The 23,883-nt window shown below is 40.0% G+C and overlaps 1 protein-coding gene across 1 annotated transcript; it reads left to right on the top strand.

Moving 5' to 3' along the window:
* The first annotated feature begins 5,394 nt into the window (after window positions 1–5,394).
* Window positions 5,395–22,335, top strand: nucks1a (nuclear casein kinase and cyclin-dependent kinase substrate 1a). Its single transcript, XM_008410259.3, has 8 exons — window positions 5,395–5,658; window positions 17,723–17,772; window positions 19,074–19,164; window positions 19,323–19,369; window positions 19,458–19,610; window positions 19,965–20,114; window positions 20,787–20,939; window positions 21,933–22,335. Exons 1-8 carry the CDS (start codon window positions 5,642–5,644, stop codon window positions 22,193–22,195), a joined length of 924 nt encoding a protein of 307 aa, XP_008408481.1. The 5' UTR covers window positions 5,395–5,641; the 3' UTR covers window positions 22,196–22,335.
* The last annotated feature ends 1,548 nt before the right edge of the window (window positions 22,336–23,883 follow it).

Below are 23,883 nucleotides of genomic sequence, written 5' to 3'. Positions count from 1 at the left end.
GGGACACAAAAGGTCTTAAAAAGCTCCAAGCAATTACTGTGAATAAAAACATTTCAAAAATTGAATAAATAAACAAGATTTAAACAAATATTTAAGAATGTGAACCAAAATATTTTGCTAAAAGGAACTGTCTCAAGATTGTTTCAAAAAGAGCTTTATTGGCTTTATGTCTTATTTACATATTTCTTTAAAGTTTTATTTTTTGGTAGTAATTCAGTCTTCATCATTCTTTCATCTTTTACTTTGTAGTTTAGTAGAGTGTTACTAGCTTAGTGGGTTTGTAGATTTGAAACCGTTTCAGATAGGTTTGTTTTGTATATTTAAATTCTGCAGGAAGTTTGGATGTTCTCCCTTGTCTCTCCATTAGATTCTGAAAAGCCAAGAATTTTGTGGATTTTGTGGTATATATATATATATATATATATATATATATATATATATATATATATATATATATATATATATATATATATATATATATATATATATACCGTCTACTGTAGTGTGTTGCACTGCAGTAGACGAAGCCAGCCTGGGGATGTCAGTGCTATACAGATAAAGAAGCAGTAGGACGCTCCAGGAGTCGAGCATTTCAGTAAAAATCTCGAGCTGCAGATCTTTACAGTGAACCCATAATCACTTTAGCTGTGCAAAAGATCAGGCTGCCAGCCAATCTATCAACACTGACATCATTATTACTTTTAAGTGATGTTTTTTCTTGGTACAGTGAAGTAACAGCCACTACATTTCATGTCATCAAAATCTATATCAAGGATTAAAATCAGGAGTGTTCAGCCTGATGGAGTCTCTACTGCAAAGATCAACCTGGAGAAAGATCCAGAAACAGCTCGCAAAGGCATGACAAGAGAGGCTGGAGTTAGTCTCCCGGTTGCCATGGAAACATACCTGCTTCTCAGCAAAGCATCATCAGCAAACTCAGACAGAAGTCTGTCTGCTGTGGAGGGAATTTCAGGAGTGAACGAGAGAGACAGGCGAGGCAGCGCATTTTAACCAAATCTCTCAACACAGAAACGGCCAATCAGAATTCAGGGCCTCTCCCAAAATCCTGCTCTGCTGACCCAAAAACACACATGCATACAAACGGCGTGATCGGAATAACTCGCATTCCAAAGAAGCCCTCAGCACAGCCTGCAATTTGATAGAACCTACTCACACTCGCCACGTGTGGGTGGAAATTCAATGAGGTTATGAAAAACAACAAAGGTCACCTCCAAAAGTCTCAGCTGGAGTTCTCAAAACAAGAATGCATTTACACATATTTGGATGACGCATTATGAGTTTTTAATTTCTTTTTACAGCAGAAATCGGACTTGATCAGTTGATCAAACAGGATGACACCAGCTGCGTTTCCGTTACAAATGTGTGCAGAACTTGGTCGATATTCTGATTTTGCAATTGCAGTGTTTCCACTAAATAAGAAACACAATTAAAATCACACGCGAATAAGTTTGTTCACACGATAAGTCACTAAGAGAACCCAATGCAGCATAATCCAAGTACTTCCTCTTGCCTTCTCTTTGTGGTCTGCACCAGAGGCAACATGTTGACCATGTGATGCCATAAACCAAACTCATCCTAGTGCCAAAGCTTTTTATTGAAATTTGCCAAGTTTCCATTATGTTAGTTTATTTTTGAAATGTCAAGGAACGCAAACTGTCATGGCTTTCTAGCTGTGTTCTCACCAGCTAGAAAACCTGCAAAGGCTTTCTAGCTTTGCAGGGTGTCTTTGTAACTTGTCTTTGCTTAATAAATTGTGAAACACACTGGAATCAGCAAAGAAATTACAGGAATAACTTGGGATTTTTTAAAATTTTTATTTTTTTCTGTTGTTTCATTTCTGTTCTATTCAATTCTCACTCTGCTCAACTCTGGAGTACAGTACACGTTCTGGACACAAGTGTTTTTGCCCTTTTGCCCTCTGGGTGGCGCTAAAGGAGTACGAGCAACAGAATATGCATCTTTGTTTCCCTGACTGTAAAGTGTTGAACACTACTGAAAATGGCTCCATGCTGTACCACTTCTAACTTTACATTTTAATCACTTTTATTGTGCAGCTTTTAGGTAACATTCATTTATTTCCAGTGTTTATGTGTTTGCTGGTCTTAACTGTGTAACTGGAGCTTGTCAGGTCCCTCACTGATGTTGGACAACCAGACCTGGCTCAAAGTCTCCGTTTAAATTCATTCCTTACATATTTGTTCAAGATCAGGACTCTGTGCAGGTTAGTCGAGTCGAACAGCACACTCGCTCATCGATGCCGTTGTGAAAGAATAAAATTGGCAAACAACCCCGCACCAAAATCTGTGTCACACTTGGCACAATGCAGACAGACGAGTCAGAAACGGCCAGACTCAGGGATGTCCAAAATGTTTGTCATGTGGAACAAAATGATCGAATCAGGAGTACTGGGCAGGCCAAGAACAAAATGAAATAAAGTAAAATCTAGTAAATAAGGTCGTTCTTTTTGGTAGGAAAAGGAATGTTATTGGTTGTAGATTGAAAAATTAAAATGGATTTTTAATTTGCCTTATTAAAAGAAAAGCATTTAGGGTAACACTTTATTTGAAGGGGTGTGCATAAGACTGACATGACACTGTCATAAACATGACATAACATCTGTCATGAACATGAAGGAGTCTTTATGAATGTTTATGACTGTTGTCATGAAGTGTCATTCGGTAAATAATGACATTTTTAATGCAAAGTTGCTCTAAAAGTTGCATTAAAAGTCCATTAAAAATGCCAACTTTGCATGATTTTGTAAATTATGATAATTTAATGCAAAGTTGGCATTTTTAATGGACTTTCAATGCAACTTTTAGAGCAACTTTACATTAAAATTGTCATTATTTACCGAATGACACTTCATGACAACTGTCATAAACATTCATAAAGACTTCATGTTCATGACAGATGTTATGTCATGTTTATGACAGCGTGAAGTCAGTCTTATGCACACCCCTTCAAATAAAATGTTACCGCATTTAGTTTTAAAAACCATCTTTGGCTCGATTGAACAAATTTATTCTCAGTATAAAAACAGGGTTTGGGTCACTGTCTTTCAAAACATTTGCTATACTTAGTCAAGTGTAATAAAACAATCAAATAAAAGCTGGTGTGGGTGCAGCAAAGTAAGTTTACCTGCAGTAAATTTCTCTGGATAGACGTGGATCTACTTAATGTAAAGGCTCAGCTATAAATACACCAATACTTTGTGTCATGTTTAATATCTGCCGTTGTGCTTGTGATTATAATTTGTATTAGCTGAAACTGAAATCTGAAGATCCTTGGACAAAGGAGGAAGATCAGAACTGCCAGGTTCTGAGGAAGAGGAGTGAAACTTCAGATGAAGTGAAAGATGGAGAGCGTTTGGTCAGATGATCAACTGTACCTAAATAGAGCTGCTGACAGCAGACATTGGAAAATGACATCCCATTAAAATTACACATAATCAAATATTCATGATATTGCATTTTATTTTGTGCTGGTTTTTTTTTTAAATTATTTATAAAGGGACTCCTTCAAGTAAAAGCTGTTCTAGACCAACATGTTCACATATGAGAAATGTCTGAGGAACCAAGATACTTGGACATCTCATCCTGAGGGGCGTTGATGCTTACTAAATCTACATAGTAGTTAGTTTGTTCATATTTCCTTTGCAAATAATTCATGTAAAATTTCTTCTGATTACCACAAAAAGATGGCCAACTATCATGCACCTGTGGTGTCTGTAATTCATTTTGAGGTCCAAGCCATCGGCATGCAGCTCTGGAGCAGCTCCAAGATTGATAAAGAAGTTGGAAAGGTTTTTGAATATAGATATACTAAAAAAACAAAAAAAAAAACATGTGGGTTTTAACTGTTTTCCTGATTTCTCATTGAATAATTACAATGAATTTCCACAACAGAATGACACTAAATGTACCAGAGCTATATTTCTATATCTAATTATTGATAAGTTGGAAACAATGTGCTTTTTTTACACATTGTTTTCCACAAATATCAACATCCCATTGAAGAAAGAGGATTCATGCTCTTTTTGTAAAAATGTTCTGTTTTTCTTTTCTTCATTTTAAAACCCAAAAGTGTAACTAATATGGCGGTTATTTAAAAAAAAAAGTTGACACATCTCCTACAATTATCGAAAATTATATATTGGCTTTTTTTAAAAAGTCTTCTTACATTTGTGGTTTTAATTAAGTTTCATTTTGCTGGTCAGAGAGCAAAAAATGACTGCTTGGATTATAAAAGGTCTGACTAAACTAAACTTAAAGTTTTGGGCAACTATTTCAAATGAAACGCTTAGCACAATGACATCAGTGATTGATAGAGGAAAATAATTTTGAATATCTTAGCCACAGTTCAGAATTCAATGTGACAGAAAATGGGGGGAGGGGATTACATCAAGAGGGCAGCGGAAAAGGAAAGCAAAGCAGGGTGGCCAAATACTGCCGACTCAAGATGTGGGACGATGATATAGCATCCTATCAAAGAAAACTACTAAAGTTAAACCAAAAGGTGTTTCAACTGAGAATCGTGTGATGAATGAATCAGATTGATGTAATTAATTTCATGCTTTGGGGTTATTGTGCCTTTTTTATTTATTTTTTTCAAAAATATTTGTTTGGTTTTGGGATAAATTGTAAAGGAATTCTCATGAGCATATGTACTGTATTTCTCAAAGAATTTCAAAGTCCTGTCATTTTACAATTATGTGTTACTTTGTTTTGGTCTATTCGATAAAATTCACATAAAATTTAATTTTATGTATTAAATCAATTTTTACAAAAGTTGAGGTTTTTCCTAATTTTTTTCAGCACGTGTAAAAAAATCAGCATAAATAGTTGAACTTTTTTTTTCAAAGAAACCCTACATTTATAATTAGAGGCTGTAATGTAAATCAGGATTTAAGCAGTAATGCAGAAGGACCTGCTACCTGCATATCCTACTACTGCAGTCTGCAAGGTGAGACAGAAGAAAGTCTTTCCCGGTAGTGGTGCAGTCAAAGGTGGTCATTTAAATGCAACCCAATCAATTATCATAATGTCATTGCACTCTTGAACGTATGATTGCATTGTCGCTTTACAGTCTTCAGGGACCCACACTGAATTGGATGTTTGCATCCAACCGGAGGGCCTCTTTTTGTTTTCTCAACAGTGAGGTGTCAACCTATCCTGCTAACGGGGAGGGTGGGGGCGGAGGCTAGCATGTAAAAATTCTCTGACGAGCAGCAAACGCATGCAATAAAAGGAAAAGTCGTCGTTCAAATTAGCCAATGGCGGCCTGAGAAGGACGTGTTGCTGCTCTCAAGGTCCGTAGGGGGCGGTGCTGGCCAGTGAGGACCGTCCCCTCAATACCACCTGGTTTGGTTGCACACAAGCTGCAGTTTCAGTTTGTTTTATTCACCATTTTGAGTAGCTGAAGGTAAAAAATAAGAATATTTGTGTTTGGTGAGCGAAACCTGGACGTCCTCTTATTTTCACGCGCTAGCTCGGACGGTGGAGTCGCGCGGCAGCCTCGCGCCTCTCGGTGTTGTGCAGAGCGGGAATCTTATTTCTTTTACCCCCCCTCCCTGTTCTTTTTCTTCTCCCGTCTCTAACCTCCACAGTATTCCTGCAAAATGTCAAGACCAGTGAGGTAGGTGTGCTCGTTTCGTCCCGTTCTCTTTCTGTGAGTTAAATAACGCCACTCGTTGTCTGGCTTCACCGATAACATGCACGCTCTCCACCATGTTGGCCTTAATGAGGCGCCAATGGATTCATTTCATGAAAAAATAATGGAGGTGTGTTACTGAGTGTTTTTCCTGTGGGCACGCTCTCTTTCTAACATGGATCCCAGCGGGGTGGTCTGCACGCGCAACCCGCCGCTGCGTCGTGTCTGTCTGCTGCTTTTCAAGCGGATCCATGATGAGTATTGTTGACTCTCATGTAGGCCAAGCGTAACATTCATCGGTGTGATTCAGCCAGCTCTGGTCGGTTAAACCGGGCCTGGCGATATTTTTCCCTCCGTTAGCTGAGAATGAGAATATGGCTACCCATTCATCCAGGGGAGGTTCTAACACGCAGCCAAGTAGCCCCCCCTCGCCATAGAGGGAGAAAAAAAAATCCCCGGAGTAGGTGGTGGTTGGCCTAAGGATTTGATCTTGTTAGCGCGCGTGCTGGTCATGTCGGTGCAGCACTCGCATTATTGTCGCTTTCACAGCTTTTTTTGTGCTAAGGTAATACGCAGCCGGGTTATGTTGTACAAAAATGTCGTCGTCGTGAGGGTTGAAGGGGGTGGGGGGAGAGGAAAAAAACGAGCGGGTACATTTTCAGCGCTGTAAATTAACACTGCTGGCTGATGTCACGAGGAGGCGGAGATGTACAAAAAGTCACCACACCCCCTCCGTCCCCCTCCGCCCCTCCAGCGCCAGATCCCTGCTGTGATGGCAGGGCATGAGGTGTCCCTGCGCTCTTTAATCCAAATTAAAATGCCCTCCAGCTTGATTAGAAGCCAGTTTGTCCCGACATACTTTAGTCTTTAAATCTTTTTTTTCTTCTGGAATCTAAGTGATGTGTTTTTTTGTTTGTTTAGCAGTACTTTGGAATAACTGTTTGCGTTTTTTGTTTTATTGAGCAACTTCTTTTGCAGTTTGTCATAATTATAAGTGTATCGACCCAGCTTTCATTGACTATCATCCGTTTTAATTCTTTCTAAGCGCTACAAGATGCCAGAGTTAATTTTGAAAGCGCATTTTAGTTTTAGTCAATTTAGTAATCTTAGTAGTCTTTTTAGTGATACAGTGGATCCCCATCTATTTGCGGTTCATTCTTTTTCTATGGAATGTAACTAGAAAATGTGTCTGTATATATATATATATATATATATATATATATATATATTAGAGATGTGCCGATCAGGTTTTTTCCTGCCGATACCGATCACCCATGAGGGCCGATCACCGATACCCATCACATAATTATTATTTTATTTTTTATTATAAACACTACTAGTTACATTATGTGGAAAAAGGAACCATGAATTCTCCTTAAAACTTGTTTTTAATAACTTTTTCCAAGAAGAAAACTAAACAGTCATTCTGCAAATTGTACTGCTACCAATAATACTATCTTTAACAGACTGATAACATATGAAGGCTCTGAAGAGGCTAAATAATGCAAAGAGCCAAAATAAAACCTCTCAACATTGCCAAAAAAATTCAAGTATAAAACTTAACATTCAAAGGCAAATACAGGTTCCATTACAATAAATAATCCAGTTACTGAATGAAAACTTCCTGATAGCATGGCGGCTAGCTGATTACTGCTAGTTCTGAGTGGCTGTTTCTGACTGAGCGGAGTAATTATGCAAAGCAGGGAGGAGATCGATAATTTTTTTTAGAGACTATCCGTCTCATGTCCGGACAGCGAAAGTTTTAATACGTATGTAAAATGTATTTTTTAGGTTAGATGCTGCAGCTTTAAATAGAGGTTCAGTGTGAGAGTCACTACCAGGTGGAGCAGAAGCGGCGCTCCGTCTGTCAAATATTACTGCCTGTAGCGCGTAGCAGCGGTTCAACAGCGAGAGCAGAACCAGCTTCTTGCATCTCAGCTCGAAGACTTAAATAATTTTGCGGGTTATTTGTTTAGCTTTCTGACCGTCATGCTAATCCGGGTGAGTGTTTGTAGCTGCGCGCTGCTTTACCTGCTATCTGATCCTCCATGTCTTTTTTACTGCAGTGAGCCTCGATGTAGCCAAACTCCGTCAAATATGGCATTGTTTTTATGTCCTATTAGCTTCGTTGTGTTGATGCATTTTGACGTGCTTCAATTTTCCGCCGCAACACGCAAACTTTCCCATTCACTCAGTGCGTTATAGTTCCACATCGCTTAAGATTTGTTGCTGCGCGTTTGCGCAGAGTGAAGGAAAGAGGAAACTAGCTGCACAGGCAGGCTGCGAAATGAGATGCAGGTGATCGGTATCGGCAACAAGAGCCAATGATCACCGATCATGCACTTTTTCACGAAAATCGGCCGATTATGATCGGTGACCGATCGATCGGCACACCTCTAAAATATATATATATATATGACAAATAAATAAAAAATTTCTTACCCTCCACGCGTGGTCTCTCTTTCTCTCTCTCTCTCTCTCTCTCTCTTACATCCTCTGAGCTCGGGTCCTCTACCAGAGGCCTGGGAGCTTGAGGGTTCTGCGCAGTATCTTGGCTGTGCCTAGAACTGTACATTTCTGGACTGAGATGTGTGATGTTGTTCCTGGGATCTGTTTTGGCCACTGCTCCAGTTTGGGGGTGACTGCCCCGAGGGCCCGGATGACCACAGGCACCACTGTGGGCTTCACCTTCCAGGTCTTTTCCAGTTCCTCTCTGAGGCCCTGGTATTTCTCCAGTTTCTCATGCTCCTTTTTCCTGATGTTGTAATCACTTGGTATTGCTACATCCACCACAACGGCTTTCCTCTGTTGTTTATCCACCACCATAATGTCCGGTTGGTTCGGCATTACCATTTTGTCTTTCTGGATCTGGAAGTCCCACAGGATCTTAGCTCGGTCATTCTCCACCACCTTCGGGGGTGTTCCCCACTTTGATCTTCCAGGCCATATTTTGCACAGATGTTCCTGTACACTATGCCCGCCACTTGGTTATGTCGTTCCATGTACGCTTTCCCTGCCAGCATCTTGCACCCTGCTATTATTTGCTGGACTGTCTCAGGGGCCTCCTTGCACAACCTACACCTTGGGTCTTGTCTGGTGTGGTAGATCTGAGCCTCTATTGCTCTGGTGTTTAGGGCCTGTTCCTGGGCGGCCAGGATGAGAGCCTCTGTGCTGTCCTTGAGTCCAGCTTTTTCCAGCCATTGGTAGGATTTCCTGATATCAGCCACTTCAGTTATTTGTCGGTGGTACATCCCATGTAGGGACTTGACCTCCCATGACCTCCAGCACCTCGTCCTCTGTTCCCCATTGTCTGAGACATTCGCTGAGCACATCGTCTGTTGAGGCTTTGTCCTTTATGTATTTATGGATCTTGGATGTTGGCTCTCACACTCACTAGTCCTCTGCCTCCTTCCTTACGGCTCATGTACAGTCTCAGGGTGCTGGATTTGGGGTGGAACCCTCCATGCATGGTTAGTAGCTTCCGAGTCTTAACATCCGTGCCCTTTATCTCTTCCATTGGCTAGCTAATTATTCCTGCAGGGTATCTGATTACTGGTAAGGCTTAGCTGTTTATTGCACAGATCTTGTTCTTGCCATTGAGCTGGCTTCTCAGGACTTGCCTTATTCGTTGGAGATATTTGGCTCCTTGTGACCTCATCAAGGTTGCCATTTGCTTGTGGTATTCCCAGGTACTTGTAACTGTGCTCTATGTCTGCTATTGTTCCTTCTGGGAATGAGACCCCTTCTGTGTGGACGACCTTCCCTCTCTTTGTAACCATCCAACCACACTTCTCTAGTCCGAATTAGGGGTGTAGCGATACAATAATGATACGATACGATATTCTGGTCACGATACAATATGTATCACGATATTTGTTGAGCGATACAATTCAGTACATTTTTACAATTTTCTGAAAGATTTTAGGACAGTGATTTTAGTGACATTTTCTGTTTTGTGACTTGAATTTAGTTAACTGAAAACTGATTAAAAGCACCAACTACACAATACCTGAATCTGATTGGACAGTCTAACAGTCTGCAGCTGGACAAAATGAATCTAAGATGCAGTGACAGAATTAGTTTCTGTCATTTAATTCATGTGGATTTGACATAAAACTCAAAAGTTTAAACTGTAATCCAGGAGCCGAGTGGTGAGATTATCAGCCTCTGTAGACTCTCAATATGCAAATGACTGCACTTATGTTTTTTGTTTTGGACACTGTGGCAGCATTTTGAAGTAAAAATGCAGCCACAAATGCAGTCTTTTGGACTATGGGGAAAAGGCTTTTCTACCTTGGCTCCCGGAGTTAGCCGTGGCTGTAAGCTGCTTTCTTCTAACTGCTAAAGTAGTGGCTCCGCCTCACCCCGTAGTGATCGACTCCTTGCAGCTACGCAGCGCCGCTAATTCCCTGCTTGGATCTCTGAATAGCTGCCTTTCAGACTGCCAGGATCTCATAGTTCTCTGTCTCTGATACTCTATGTTGCTAATAAGAATTATCGATCAGCCATTGTTATCATGGAAATCCTCACTGCGCCGCGGATTCCGGCTGGGGGTTTTACCTCTTTGTCTTCCTGCTCAAAACACAGCGCCGCTGCACGCCCACTTCGGATGTTATCAACCCATGTTCATTCTTCAGGTAATCTTTTATATACAGAACAGAAACCGCTAAGCTAAAAGCTAATTACGAAGTGAATGCTACCAGTCAAAATTTGCATTAATTTCGCGATCTCACTGCTTTTGCAGCTGCTCCGTTCGCGCCGCTTCTCGGTTCCGCTTCTCTTTCACGGTTACTTGTGCAACTTTACTTTGTTTCTCAGCAACAAAATACAGCCCATCGTTATTTATTGAAGACAACATGAGAAAATTTTTTTACCTTGATGGTTCTGATGGCTTCCAATGTTACTGGCATGACAAGGAAGATCCCACCTGAGATGTTTTCTACATGGCACAGTGGTGGGGGCGCCATCATGATTTGGGGTGCGTTTTCCTTCAATGGAACAATAGAGCTTCAGATTGTGCAGGGGCGTCAAACAGCAGCTGGCTATGTGGAGATGTTGCAGCGGGCATCCCTCATGACTGAGGGCCCTCGTCTGTGTGGTAATGATTGGGTTCCTTAACAGGACAATGCTGCAGTTCACAATGCTCGCCTGACAAAGGAGTTCTTCCAAGAGAATAACATCACTCTTTTGGACCGTCCTGCATGTTCCCCGGATCTAAACCCAATTGAGAACATTTGGGGATGGACGGCAAGGGAAGTTTACAAAAATGGACATCAGTTCCAGACAGTGGAGGCTCTAAGTGAAGCCGTCTTCAACACTTGGAGCAACGTTCCCACTAGCCTCCTGGAAACACTGGCATCAAGCCTAAACGATTGTTTGAAGTCATCAACAAGAATGTTGGAGCTACTCATTACTGAGTCCTTCTTTTTGACACTTTGATTTCTGTTTTGGGAGATTTTTTTTTTTTTTTTAGCTATGGTCTTTTGATCAGCTAAAAAAATCATGTTTGAGTGTAAATGCAGTTTTCAATTAATTTCCCGCTCAAAAGTTTTTGTCTCTTACGCTGATTTCTTTTTTTAACATTGTGAAGCTCTACTTAGAACCTTCTTAAGATCCAATAGTGAGTTTTTAACTGGTCTTAAGATTTTGATCAGGAGTGTGAATATATATATATATATATATATATATATATATATCAGTGACGTGCGGTGAGGTTCATTGCTGGTGAGGCACTGATTTATGACTTGGACACCATGCATGTTATTGGACGTAATAACTTTATTAAAATTTCGCGTATACATACAACGCTGGGGGACAAAAAGACTAATCTTTTACACGTCATCCGTAGTTGCGTTAACTCAGTGAAACTTATAAATGTAGGTATTAATTTTGTGCTATGATCCACAGCAAAGTGATCTGTATTTGCCAAGCTACATGCAGACTCGTTGCCATAGCAACTGACAATACCACTTCATGTTTTAGAATTTAACACCAAAAAACATTCAATAATTTTGCACACAGAACAGAACATTTAGTCTGTTGTTGTAGTATATGTTAGGCTTAATGTTTTATTAATAAATAATTGCTGTGGTAGATTAGTTACCGCTTCTACTTTACTGAATTATTTAGACATAAACTGTTGCCCACAAAATGCACATTTCATTAAAAACCGAAACAAAAACATATTATTGCTGTCTTACCTTTACTTATCAATGAAATCCATGCACCGCTAATTCTGCACAAAAATATCCATTCATCCAAAGCCAAGTCTATCCTCGGCATGTCTTTTCTACGCCGTTTGAGAATCAAACTGTCTCGAAGCAAAACTTTCAGCTCTGGTGTTGGTCTTCCTTCAGTTGAACATCCACTTTAAAAAACTGTTAAAGTGTATAAATGTAGTCTTTCATGTTTACGTCGGAAGAGAACGGAAAACAAATATATCGCGGTACTTTACTTATATACTGTATGGCTAGCTCCATGGCTAGCTCGCTGTGTCTTACTCTGCAGTTGTGGAGTCACGATATCTGGGATCATGAGCGCCCCCAGCGATGAGGCAAGAGAACTGCCTGCCTCACCTCCAGTCTGTTCTCTGCCGTTTCTGATCATTCCTCGGCACACAAAACACGATACACACACACAGTTGGTGACAAAAAACACTGTACATTATAAACATAAGAGAAATTATGGAAAATCAGTCCATATATTAAATGTTTTTTAGCCATTTTATTGCTGGCGTACAGACTGGACGAACATGCTCCCATAGAACTGCAGCCAGTGCAGTTAGCGAGAGGTTGTGCAATCCCAGATGAGGCTCAGCTTCCTGCTGCCTCACCAGCTTCGTTTCTGAGCATTTGAATGGGAAAATGCGAAAATTCAGCGATCAGAATTGGTTAAGCTAAGTAAAAAATAGATACTTTATAGTACAAACCATAGGGTGAAAACTGCAATGTAAATGATTTTATTATTGTATATTATTTTTCCATGATGACAGGTGAGGCTCTGCCTCCCCTGACCGCACGTCACTGATATATATATATATATATATATATATATATATATATATATATATATATATATATATTATTTTTCTTTTTAATAAATGCAGCCTTGGGAGCTGGAATACATGGACGCTGTACTATTTGACACACTATTGGCTGACATTTGCAAAGCAGCCAATCCAAAAGCAGCATTCATTTTTCTTATTGCTGATTGGCTGTACCCGACAAGAGCAGAAATAAGGAAGACTGTAGATGTTCACTTCTGTTGTAGTGTGAAGATGGTTTCCATTGTGCATATTTATGCATATTGAACCTTTATAATTGGTAGTTCTAAGCGTTTTGGTCTCAAGCATTTGCAGGCTTCAGCTGGTGGTTGTGTTCTTAATGCTGCCATCAGGGGACAGAGCAACAAGAGGAAGAGAGTTTTTGTCTTGACTATGGCAACTTAGTGGCTTTTTCCTAGAGAGGAGCAAGCCTGGTGATAGCGACTCGATTGGCAAATGTCAAAACTGGATTGTTTTGATGTTAATTTCTGACCTAACAAAGTGGACCTCTGACAGGCGTGAGGTAGGACTGGGAGATATGGCTGAAAAACATATCACAATAAGGATTTCATATCGGTCAATAAAAAATATTGATTAGTTGTTGTTTTTTTAATAGATAAAGACTTGCCAAACTGGTGACATGACATTTCCTGGAAACTGTTTTTAGCTTTTTGCAATTATGAGGCACTGTGGCAAAGCCTGACACTGTTCAGCAGGTTGTTGCTAGGTAACCAAAGAGTCAATTCTGTATTCACCAAAGTGAATACAGAATTGGAACCGTTTGCGTTATTTTGTTGAGTGTCTGAAAGTGTTTGTCAGTTTTTGTAGGTTAAGATTTGGATAAGCGTCACCTTTGTTTATAACTGATTCTATGATTCAGAACGAAGTGATGGAAAAAGGTCTAAAAAATAAAAATGTAACTTTTATATGATGCACATGGAAATCCATAGAACTTTGCTGTTACTCCCCATCATCAACTTTTTGTATTCTAGCCATTTTTGTTGACCCAACAAATGGAGTGAATGAAAACAGTTTAACAAATGAATTGGCAGCGGTCCACATTTATTATTCAAATGTAACAAGCAGCTGTGGTTCAGCAGAACATTGAATGGGTTTTACAAGTCAAAATAAGGAAGTATTTTGCCGCCATTGTTTAAAAGAACTAAAACATGTGCAAAACCAAGAATCTGACATTTTTAACATTTTAATAGAAAATCTCCCTATTGAAAATGCTTTGAAGTGAACTAAGCACAAAAGTATGTCACATAAAAAACCTGCAAACAGTAAAAGTTTGTGTACACTTCTATAAAGATCAAGGTCTTTAATTTTTATTTTCTGCATCTGGTACAGATGTTACACCCCCCACAAAGAAAAAGAAAGCAAAGTTTATCCATGTTTCTGATGAGACTGCACTATAAGTTGTCACATTTATCCTTACACTTCCTGTCAACCGGGTACTGACAAAACATACAGATTTTTTACATTCATAAGCATTGCTAGCCTTGCGCTAAGCTTAAAGTTTTTCTTTTTGTTTCCGTGAATGTTTATTTTCTTTTTTCCACCATGGCTGACTGGTTTATTCTGTCTGTGTGGAGAGGAGAGCTAACCCAACCCCCACCTAACCAGGTCATAATAGAGAAATGTGCGATAATGATATGACTTTTGATAAACTATTTAAGTAGTGTTATTATATTTCTGTGTTTGGTTTATAACAAACAAAACCCAGATAAGGAGTAGTCTTGTCAATGTACAGGGGACAAAAAAATTTAAAATAATTATTGCCATTGCCGCACATTATTAGAAAATCTTGCAATGGCCATATTGGTTGCCGGATATGCCTATTTTCTTTCCAATATATATCATGTTTTTTATAGCATACATATTATTTTCATTGCAATATTGCTAAATTTGCTACATTTTGCGCAGCCCCAATTGCAAGAAAGTTTTCTTTTCCTGTGTTCTACTGAGATATGTAGAAATATCAACAATTACCGAAAATGCTATTTTTGCCACAAGTGGTCAGATATTAAAACCAGTACATTCAAATAGTTGGTAATTTTAAAAGTTGTTTCCCTAAACATGCTCATTTATAAGAGACTGAAGAAAAACATATGGAATAGATTTCCTCTGCGTTTGTAAGAATCATTTAAATAAACATGCTTATTGCACAGAACGCTTTGGTTTGTTGTTGCACTGCTCTTCATTGTGTAACAAGTTTACTAGCTGGCTGATAAATTACCGTAATAAGAGTAGTGGGCGACATTCTTTTATTTTAAACCTAAAACCTTTCAATAAACTGACCATCTGTCCTGTAAACAAGATCATAATAGCATCGTTCTAACCCCAGTCTGCCCAGTAAAGGCTGCCAGTACTTGCAACAATAAATTTTAATGAAATGTTTAAGTGCTTGTCAAAATCATTAAATTAATCTAATTAAATTCTGATTATTTTTCTACTGAACTAATTAAATATTATTTATGGACCACATGTTTATGGAAATGTTATAGCTAAAAGAATGAGTTAACATTGTGAAACCTGGGATTGAGAAAAGGGTAAAATTAATCCACAAAATGTGACTTAATCCTTACCAACAGGTATACATGGCTGGGGTTGATACAGGCTATTCTGGAAATGCGAATTTCATTCTTGTGGCCTCTACCACAGAAGTACAATTATGGTATTAAAGTACACAAAAATTACATCAATGTCACTTTTAAAAACCATAAAAACTGCAACATATTTTCTGTCAGTGGCATGGAGATGGTGTTGTGCAATGTTTCCCCCAGAAAGTCATTCATCCAGCAGCCTGTTGTGTTTTTGAGTTAGAAATGTTTCAAGTTGACAGGAAGCTTGGATACATCACTTGATAATTATGTGTTGGAAGATTAGTACCGGACCCCAACTATAAAGTCTCAAAAATGCAAACATTAAAAAAAAAACTTGAATTAACTAAGCAATTCTTAGCCTGGTGGGGGCACAAGTAAAGCCAGGTGGCCCTCCAGGCTTATCATACAACTTATCTTCTGGAGTTGTTCCTGCTCTGAAGCGGTAGGATTTTTCATATAGTGACAAGTTATGTTTAAGACACTGACTCCAATGTGTGGTTGAAAAACTGCTGAAGCATTGCACATAAGTGACCAAAGCCACAGCAGTTGGTACAATCTCTCCCTGATGCTCTTTTGCTATATATTTCAACATTTCCCAAACACCTAAGCTGTCAGGAAAACTAAGAAATTCTAAGTTATTCTGCACTTTAAATTGAATTCTAATTTGTCAATTTCCCCAATTCGGTGTTCCCTGCATAGTGGATAAAACCATACGACCTTAAACAAGTATTATCATCATATAGTCACTCTGATGGGGGGGGGGGGAGACGTGTTGTGGGATAAATCGCCTTTACCAGGTGGATCCTGATGCATAAAGGCTTGTTGGATCTGCTCCTAAAACCTGGTGTACGTAAATAACAGTATGCAAGGATCCTAAAACATATCCTTTGTACATCCCATGGTCAAAAGTCATGTCTTAAAGGGGAATTTATAAGGCTTTTATACGGATTTGGATTTTGTTATATGGATTTAGGTGTTTTTTTGTTCAGTTGCTCTACTAGAGAAAACAAAATGTTGGATTTGTTTTATCCAGGAATGTATACATCTCTGAAGTCAGGCCTTCTGTCGGCAATCGGATCACAATCTTGTGGGGGGTTCTGCTTGGAATATTGACCCCTTTTTTCAGATAGAATGTAGCCTGGTATAAATCAGCTCCTTGTTCTACGCTTTGCTTCGTCCAGAGGACGTCTGTTGAGAAACGATTACTTCCTGGATGTGTGGACTGTGTTTAAGTTTTAAATTTTACTCAATCGCTAATGTTTGGCTGTGATGCATGTAAGGCACCAGTTCAACACTATGAAATTTACTGAAAATTAGCAGCACTGTAAACTGCCATCCTCCACTGCAAAGAGAACTGCCTAGCCAAACGAGGCAACTGTTCATGATAATTCAATGTTTGGTAGTGTGGTCGAAATGGACTGAATGGTTTTGTTCACTTCCTCTGCTGTCATTGCCAAAAATTACAGGCAGACTACAATTCTGAAATAGAGTAGGAAATTAACATCATCTTTCAAAATTTCTCCTTCTGCTCGCTGATTGGCCCGGTTAAAATTCTACCGGAGAAATTTAGCTCAATTGGAGAAATCACAGGCAGAGCACTGAAGGGCGATGAGAATCTAGCAGAATTGCATAGGAAGGCAATGGTCAGGCTATAGGCAACCTACTAAAAAAATTAGAATTGTGAGAAGATGGTCACAGGAATCTTAAGAAGCCATGCAGGGTTGGTCTGAGGCCCCGGACTGGGAGGCACTGTGCCAGCCACATGGAAGTGACTGACTGGGCTCTGACGTGTAAGGAAAGGTTTCAGAGGCATCGTGCTTACTGTTTCATACAACAGAAGCATCTTTTTTTTTTTTTGTTAAAAAATATTGGACATGTTTTACCAATTTCTGTCCATATACTGAGGGTTTTGTGTAAATGTGAATCGGTGGGTTCAAAACAAAAATCTAGCTATGCTTGATGTTTTTCAGCTGGTCTAAAGAAAAACTTTGGTATAAATTAGATGGTCACAGATGTGCCGTTTGCCTAAATTTAGTCTTAACGGTGTTTAGCCATTTCCACTATTGCAGCAGCTCTTGAACGTTTGTGTTCCCCAAACTGAAGCTGTTTGTCACCTACGGCTAAATCTATACACACAACCAAATTAGTCCTGCAAGCCACGCAAGGTTCAAGGTCCAGTTCAGTTCATCCGCCTCTGCCTGGCCACTGCTGGAGGTTTTTCTACCCAAACAACACAATGCACACATTCAGGCAGTTTCTTTGTTGCTTCCACTCTATTCCGTAGAGGGGAAACACAATAGTGTTAACAGTCTCCTTCTCTCCACTTTTTATAGTCTGGTATCAGGTGAAGCTTGTAAATTTACTCTGTAATCTGATCAAATGTGTGTATTTATGTTCACAGGAACAGGAAAGTGGTGAACTATTCACAATTCAACGAGTCTGACGATGCAGGTAAGCAACGCCATGTGTGTTTCTCCACCGGTTGTCTCGTTCAAAACAAAATACAATCTAGCTAATGTGCCAAACATGAAGTGACGGCCGGCATGTAGATGCAGTTTACGTTCTTAAACCTTTAACCTATTTTATTCATTTGTGCCAGTTTTATGAATGCTTGTTTGTGGTCAGCTTTCATTGGGGTGAACATGTATCATTGGAAATGAATGTTTCTCTGACACTACATTGCCGTCTCCCACCTCCTCTACCCCCACTTAGAAATATCACACCCGCTCTGGAGTAGCTCGCTGCTTGTGCACACATTCATAGTGTTTCAGTTATTAACTCCAGATGATCCATGTGCTTAGATCAGCCTCATATTCAGTTAGACATGCAAGGCTGTTGGAGTTGAGCAGTAAGACTCAGCCAGGCTGCTGCTGCTAATCAGATGTTTACTATTCGGTATCACAGGGTAACTTTTACTGGCCAGCACTTTTTGCAGCTTTTGTTTTTGATTGTTTTTCTTTTTTAGATCTGGGCTGCCAATTCCTTCTTTGTGGGTTTTTTTTTTTTTTTTTGGAAGACTAACCCATCAACGCAAAGACAAATATGGAACCATTAATGATTTAATTAACTATGATCAAAAACCCTGGTTTTCTGTGATGGAGAGTAACTCCACGGCTCTGTTGGTATTGTATCATTTTGCCAACTATACCTTCATATGCATTATTATTCACAGAACTACCACAGAAGCTAATATCTACAGTCTTGGGAGGTGCAGCCAATCGGCACCAAGGAAAATAAATGGTGCTCCTTATTTGGCTCCTTTGCAAAGGGCAGCTAATAGCTTAGCGTTACATCCAGGACAGAGCTTTCTGAGCTGCATTTTCTTTAGAATATGTTTGATATAATCTACAAAAAAAAGTGAACATTCGGACAAATTTCACTTGAATTGTTTAGAGCTGCGTTCCATAGGGGAAAAAAAGTATAGGCGGTATTTTATGAACTTTTGTTCAACAGATAAATAAAAAGAAATGCATGAAGGGATTACAAGACTTAAGATCACAGATATAAAAGCAGTTTGTTCAAAAGAAATGTTGCTGGACTTCCTGAGCAGCACAGCTCTGATGGTTCTAAGCAGGGCCTACAATTTGATTGAAAACAGTTGCATGTTAGTGTAACAATAGATCATAATTTAATAAAGTAATAAAAAAATATTTTCTGAGTAAATTAGTAGTGAAACATTTACTCACTGCTTGTAGACGGATGGATGGATGAGAATGTGAGCTGAGACGTTGTGCTTGCTCTCTTCTCCGTAGATGAGGAATATGGCGGCGATCGGCCTAAGAAGGTGCGCCCCGCCCCTCGTGAGCCGAAGCACAAGCGCTCGAAGAACTCACAGGATGACAGGTTAGGACACGGTTTGGATAATCTTCGTTCTGCCGTTGGACCTGCGCTAAATGATGTTATGTTTATGAGCGCGAAGTTCAGGAACTTTGAGCAGATGGTGCTTTAGCTTTATGTCAGACTGTTAAACACAAAGTCTGTTGTCTTCTGCTTTCTTGCAGCGAGGATTCTGATGAAAAGCTCTCCAAATCCAAAAATGATTCAGCAGGTAAGTTTGTCCATTCGATTTGATGAGCGCATGCTCCACGCCAACCCGAGATCCCGACTCTCTGACTTCCCCGCATGTTGTGATGCAGATGACTTCGGCAGTGAGGAGGAAGACAACGACTTTGGAGAAGAGGAGGAGGAGGAAGGAGGCAGCGACTACGAAGAAGAGAGAGGAAAAAAGGCAAAGAAAGCCAAAGTGGAGAAGACCAGTAAGAGGGGCCCAAAGAGAAAACGGGCTGCAGGTACTGGCAGCTGCCACAACACCCAGCTTAAAATGTTATGCTTCAGACTTTTACTGTCTGACTTTGAGTTTTTTTAGGAGTGACCAACACAAAAGTCCACTAAATTCACGACTTTCACAATGATTTACATGTAAAAGTTTGAAAATGGATCCAATCCTGTTGAAATAAAAATGGATCAGCTGTGCAGAAACATGAACTGAAATATTTTTTCTTTGTAAAATGAAATCTTTTGTAAGTTGGTGTCGTAAAAGGTCACAGATCAAACGGTGTGAGTTTATCCACATCCTTTTCCTCCTGCCTTCATGTGTTTTTTCCCGTCGTAATAAGCGCCAGTATAACTCGCTGTGTGTACAGATGACAGTGACGACGACAAGGAAGTGAGTCGGAAGCGTACAGTGAGGCAGGCTGCTTCCAAGGCCGTGTCAAAACAGAGAGAGATCCTGCTGGGGGACGGAGGCAGTGAGGATGAGGAGCACGAAGACCAGGAGGAGTCCTATATGGACCGTACGTACAACACCAGCAGCTCCACTAATTTTAGGGCAGCAGGACAAGGATTGCATTGCCTGTTTAGTTCTTGTCTTCTAAAATGAAAGAAACTCCAGAGAATCCAGAACTGGCCAATAGTGACCCAATATGGAGAATTCCACATGCTAACCTATAAAATATTGAGAATCTTAATATAAAGTGCATTTGTCACTTGATTGAAATTCTAATCGAGTTCATTGCAGGGGTTTATAATTATAGAGAAAAAGTATATATATAATTATGCGTTTAAAATATGCGTAATTATTTAATTAATTGAAATTACTGTGTTGCTATTCACCTTCTTCTGTCTCGATGCTTTTCCTGAACCTCCTTACTGGCATTTATGCATGTAACAACCAGTCTTTCTCACAGAGCAAATATGGATAAATATTACATGTGAACATTAACTTCAGGTATTTAAAACCTCCCGTGGGAATAGTCAATTACGTATTTTAAAGACTTTATTTTCAAATAAAATCTTCTCTTTATTTTGTTGTAATTCAGATACTTTTTTAGTGAACATTTACTGTGACAGTCCAACTCTTGCTTTGGTGATTCCCACCTTTTCTGGGCAGCTGTTTGACTGCATGTCAAGATTTTATTAAATTTTTTACAAACTTAAGTTTCCCCCCTCTCTGTTCACACACACAGCTGACGAGTCTGGCAGTGACGAGGACTTCATGGTGGAGGATGACGATGACAGTGACTATGGCCGCTCCAAGAAGAAAGGAAAGAAGGTCATCCGACGGGGGCGGCTGGAGAAAAAGGAGAAGAAGAGCCCCAAACCGCGACTAAAGGCCACAGGTAGTTAGGAAACCAGCAGACATGCCAGTCTTTCTGTTTGTAGCAATTTGATTCCAATTTTTTATTTATTTATTTTTTTGGGCTTGATTTGACTATCAGCAAGTGTCATTATACAACTTCCTTCTCAGCCCTAGTGGAAAATTTTAAAGGGTTAATAGAGGAGCCATGTTGTGATGATTTCCTGAAGGTGTAGATTCAGAAAGAATTAATTTTGAATAAATTAGGAAAGTAAATTGGGAACTAAAAGTTTCTTGTATATAATATAAAATAAAATTTTTCAATTGGAAAAATTGGATTTTATATATATATCTAGCCATCCATTTTCTAACACCCTTGTCCCTTAGTGGGGTCGGGAGGTGAGAGGTGGCGTCACCCTGGACAGGTCGCCAGTCTGTCGCAGGACACACAACCATGCACACACACACTCACACCTAGGGACAATTTAGAGAGACCAATTAACCTGACAGTCATGGTTTTGGACTGTGGGAGGAAACCGGAGTACCTGGAGAAAACCCACCATGCACAGGGAGAACATGCAAACTCCATGCAGAAAGACCGGGGCCGGGAATCGAACCCAGAACCTTCTTGCTGCAAGGCAACAGCTCTACCAACTGCGCCACTGTGCAGCGCATATACTGTCTATATAAGCATTTTTATAACTGAACATAGTTACTTAATTGTGCTATAAAATTGAAAAGTCATAGTACTACCCCTTTAAATAATGAAAAAAATACAATTTTACAAAAAATTAAGCAGACTAAAATTGATTAAAATTTCCATGGCTATTAATTATGATTCTCTATATAGAATGAAATTATTTTATTTTTGTTCCAGCCTCTCATTTACAGTCAGAACTTTTACTCAGTTTTACTTCAGTCTGTGGAAATGCTCACATCAATTTTAGTAACTTGACGTGAAATTTTAGCATTTTTTTTTTTTTTCTTTTTAACCGATGAGATAAGTTGCCCTGAGCTCTTCCCCTCTGTCCTGCAGTCACCCCCAGCCCCATGAAGGGGAAGGGCAAGGGCCGCCCCAGCACCAAGACCGTGGAGAAGAGCTCACCCAAAGAGGAAGAGGAGGAGGAAGAACCAGAGAGCCCTCTGGAGGAGGAAGAGGAGGAGACCGCCGAGAAGAAGGAGGAGACCTCCCCCGCCCCCAAGACAACGAAGGAGTCTGCAGGAGGAGACGAGGAAGAGGAGGAGGACGACGAGGAGGAGAACGGCTCAGAAGAGGAGGCACCCTCTGGGGAAGACTAGAAGATGGCACCTGTTCCTTCCCATCCTCCACTTCTCTCTGTCTCTCCTTATGTTTGTTTTCTTTTGTTGCTCTGCATTTAGGGTTTGTTGTTTTTTTTTGTATTCTTCCCCTCCTGGTGGCCTGGCTCAACGATTTGGAGAATCTCTGCTTTTTTGTTTGTTTGTTTTTTCAGTCAGCATCCCAGCTCCTCCAGCAGCATCCCATCGTCTCCTCCGTCTCTGTAGGACGGTGAAGCGAGCGTCCGTCTTGCAGCAGAGCAGCAACCTTTCTTTTCTCCCTGTTTTACCGGTTCAGCCCATCCCAGGTGGTGTTCGGTATCGGTAGGCAAAGCGCTGTATCTCATGCACGTCAACACGCGCCGGGGTCTACGCCCCTCGTTTCCTCTCTGCTTGGTGTTTTCGGCGCCGCTGAATGCCGTGATGAGTTTTAAACATTTTATTTAAAGCATTTCTGAGCTCACTTAAAGGTCACGCTTGTCATATTTAATCATTTTTCCTTCAGCTGCTTTTTTAACGGTTTTCTCTTTTGTATATCCAGCTATATTTTATTTTATTTTTTGTTTTCTGAAACGGCGCTCCCTGCATGGCTGCATCATCCTAACATCCAATCCCTTGTGCCAGGCACCTCCACATCCTGGTTTTTTTTTTTTTTTTTTTTTTGTTCGTTTTCAGAAAAATGCAACAAGAGGTGTTCTTTGTTTTGAGAGCTTAAAACAAGAATGTTTTTTTTTCTCTCTCTCCTGTTGGCTCATTGTTCTAATTCTCTATTCAGATTTTTTTGTAATGTTTGTTTTTTAAGAAAAAGAAATAAAATGTATCTTGATTTTAAAGAAAATCCATTGACCCTATCTAATCTGTTCAGTGTGATGGTGGGAGCAGCTTTCTCTCTCTCTCTGTTTCTCTCTCTCCCATCAGCTTTAGTGGTTTCCCGTCGGTTTCCCATCACTGGTTCTTCAGTACTTTGAATTGCCCGCGTTAGCAGTTCAAGTAGACCGGGGAGCTCCGTGTTCGTGTTCATTTGTCTGTAGATGCCTTAATTTTCATTTGGTTAAAAAATTTTCTTTTTTACACCAGTGGCTCTAACATCATCCCTGAAGGCCTGAGAATGTAACGAGTCCTCACATTTCAAGCCTTTCCTAGCAAGGCGGCCGACGCCCGGCTCGAAACGAGTCACCAATTAGTCCGATCAGCAGACCATCCAAAGCCATAGACGATCTCAGAACTCGTGATTTTTAGATCAGGTGCAGCACTTGTGAGATTATCCTCTTGTGTTTGATGTCAAAGCAAAAAAAATAAATAAAAGAATGAAGTTGCTATTGCGATCTTGGGGACAGTGCTTTCGTACAGGTCGTCCTGAGGTCGCAATAGAAGTTCGTCCCAGCCGGGTTGGTACGGGGCGCCGGAACTTTTGTTCACAAGCACATTTGATTGTTTCCCGCCTGTCTGCAGTAGGTCAGTGTTTTTCTACGTTCAGGTCCCTGAATTGGCACCGAGTCCTTACAGTCCAGCCGTTTTTAAAAACTTGGAGGTTAAAAAAAGAGGCTCCTCTCTCCTCCTACTGGAGATACATGGTTCTGTTCCTCTCATCCACTCTTCAACTTTACTCTGTTTTTACTTTTTTGTTTGATTTCTTTTTAATCTACGTTGAGTTGTTCTGGCAATGTTAATGTAAGCTGACTTGTGATTCC

Source organism: Poecilia reticulata, chromosome 5 (assembly GCF_904066995.2).
Source record: "Poecilia reticulata chromosome 5, P_reticulata-male-v2, whole genome shotgun sequence".
NCBI lineage: Eukaryota > Metazoa > Chordata > Actinopteri > Cyprinodontiformes > Poeciliidae > Poecilia > Poecilia reticulata.
This window is presented reverse-complemented; position numbering and strand designations above follow the sequence as displayed.

Excerpts from the sequence above, each read along its gene's own strand:
- nucks1a (XM_008410259.3), top strand. Across the intron at positions 19,165-19,322 it reads AAGAACTCACAGGATGACAG|CGAGGATTCTGATGAAAAGC; the intron begins GTTAGGACACGG and ends GCTTTCTTGCAG. Across the intron at positions 19,611-19,964 it reads AAAGAGAAAACGGGCTGCAG|ATGACAGTGACGACGACAAG; the intron begins GTACTGGCAGCT and ends CTGTGTGTACAG.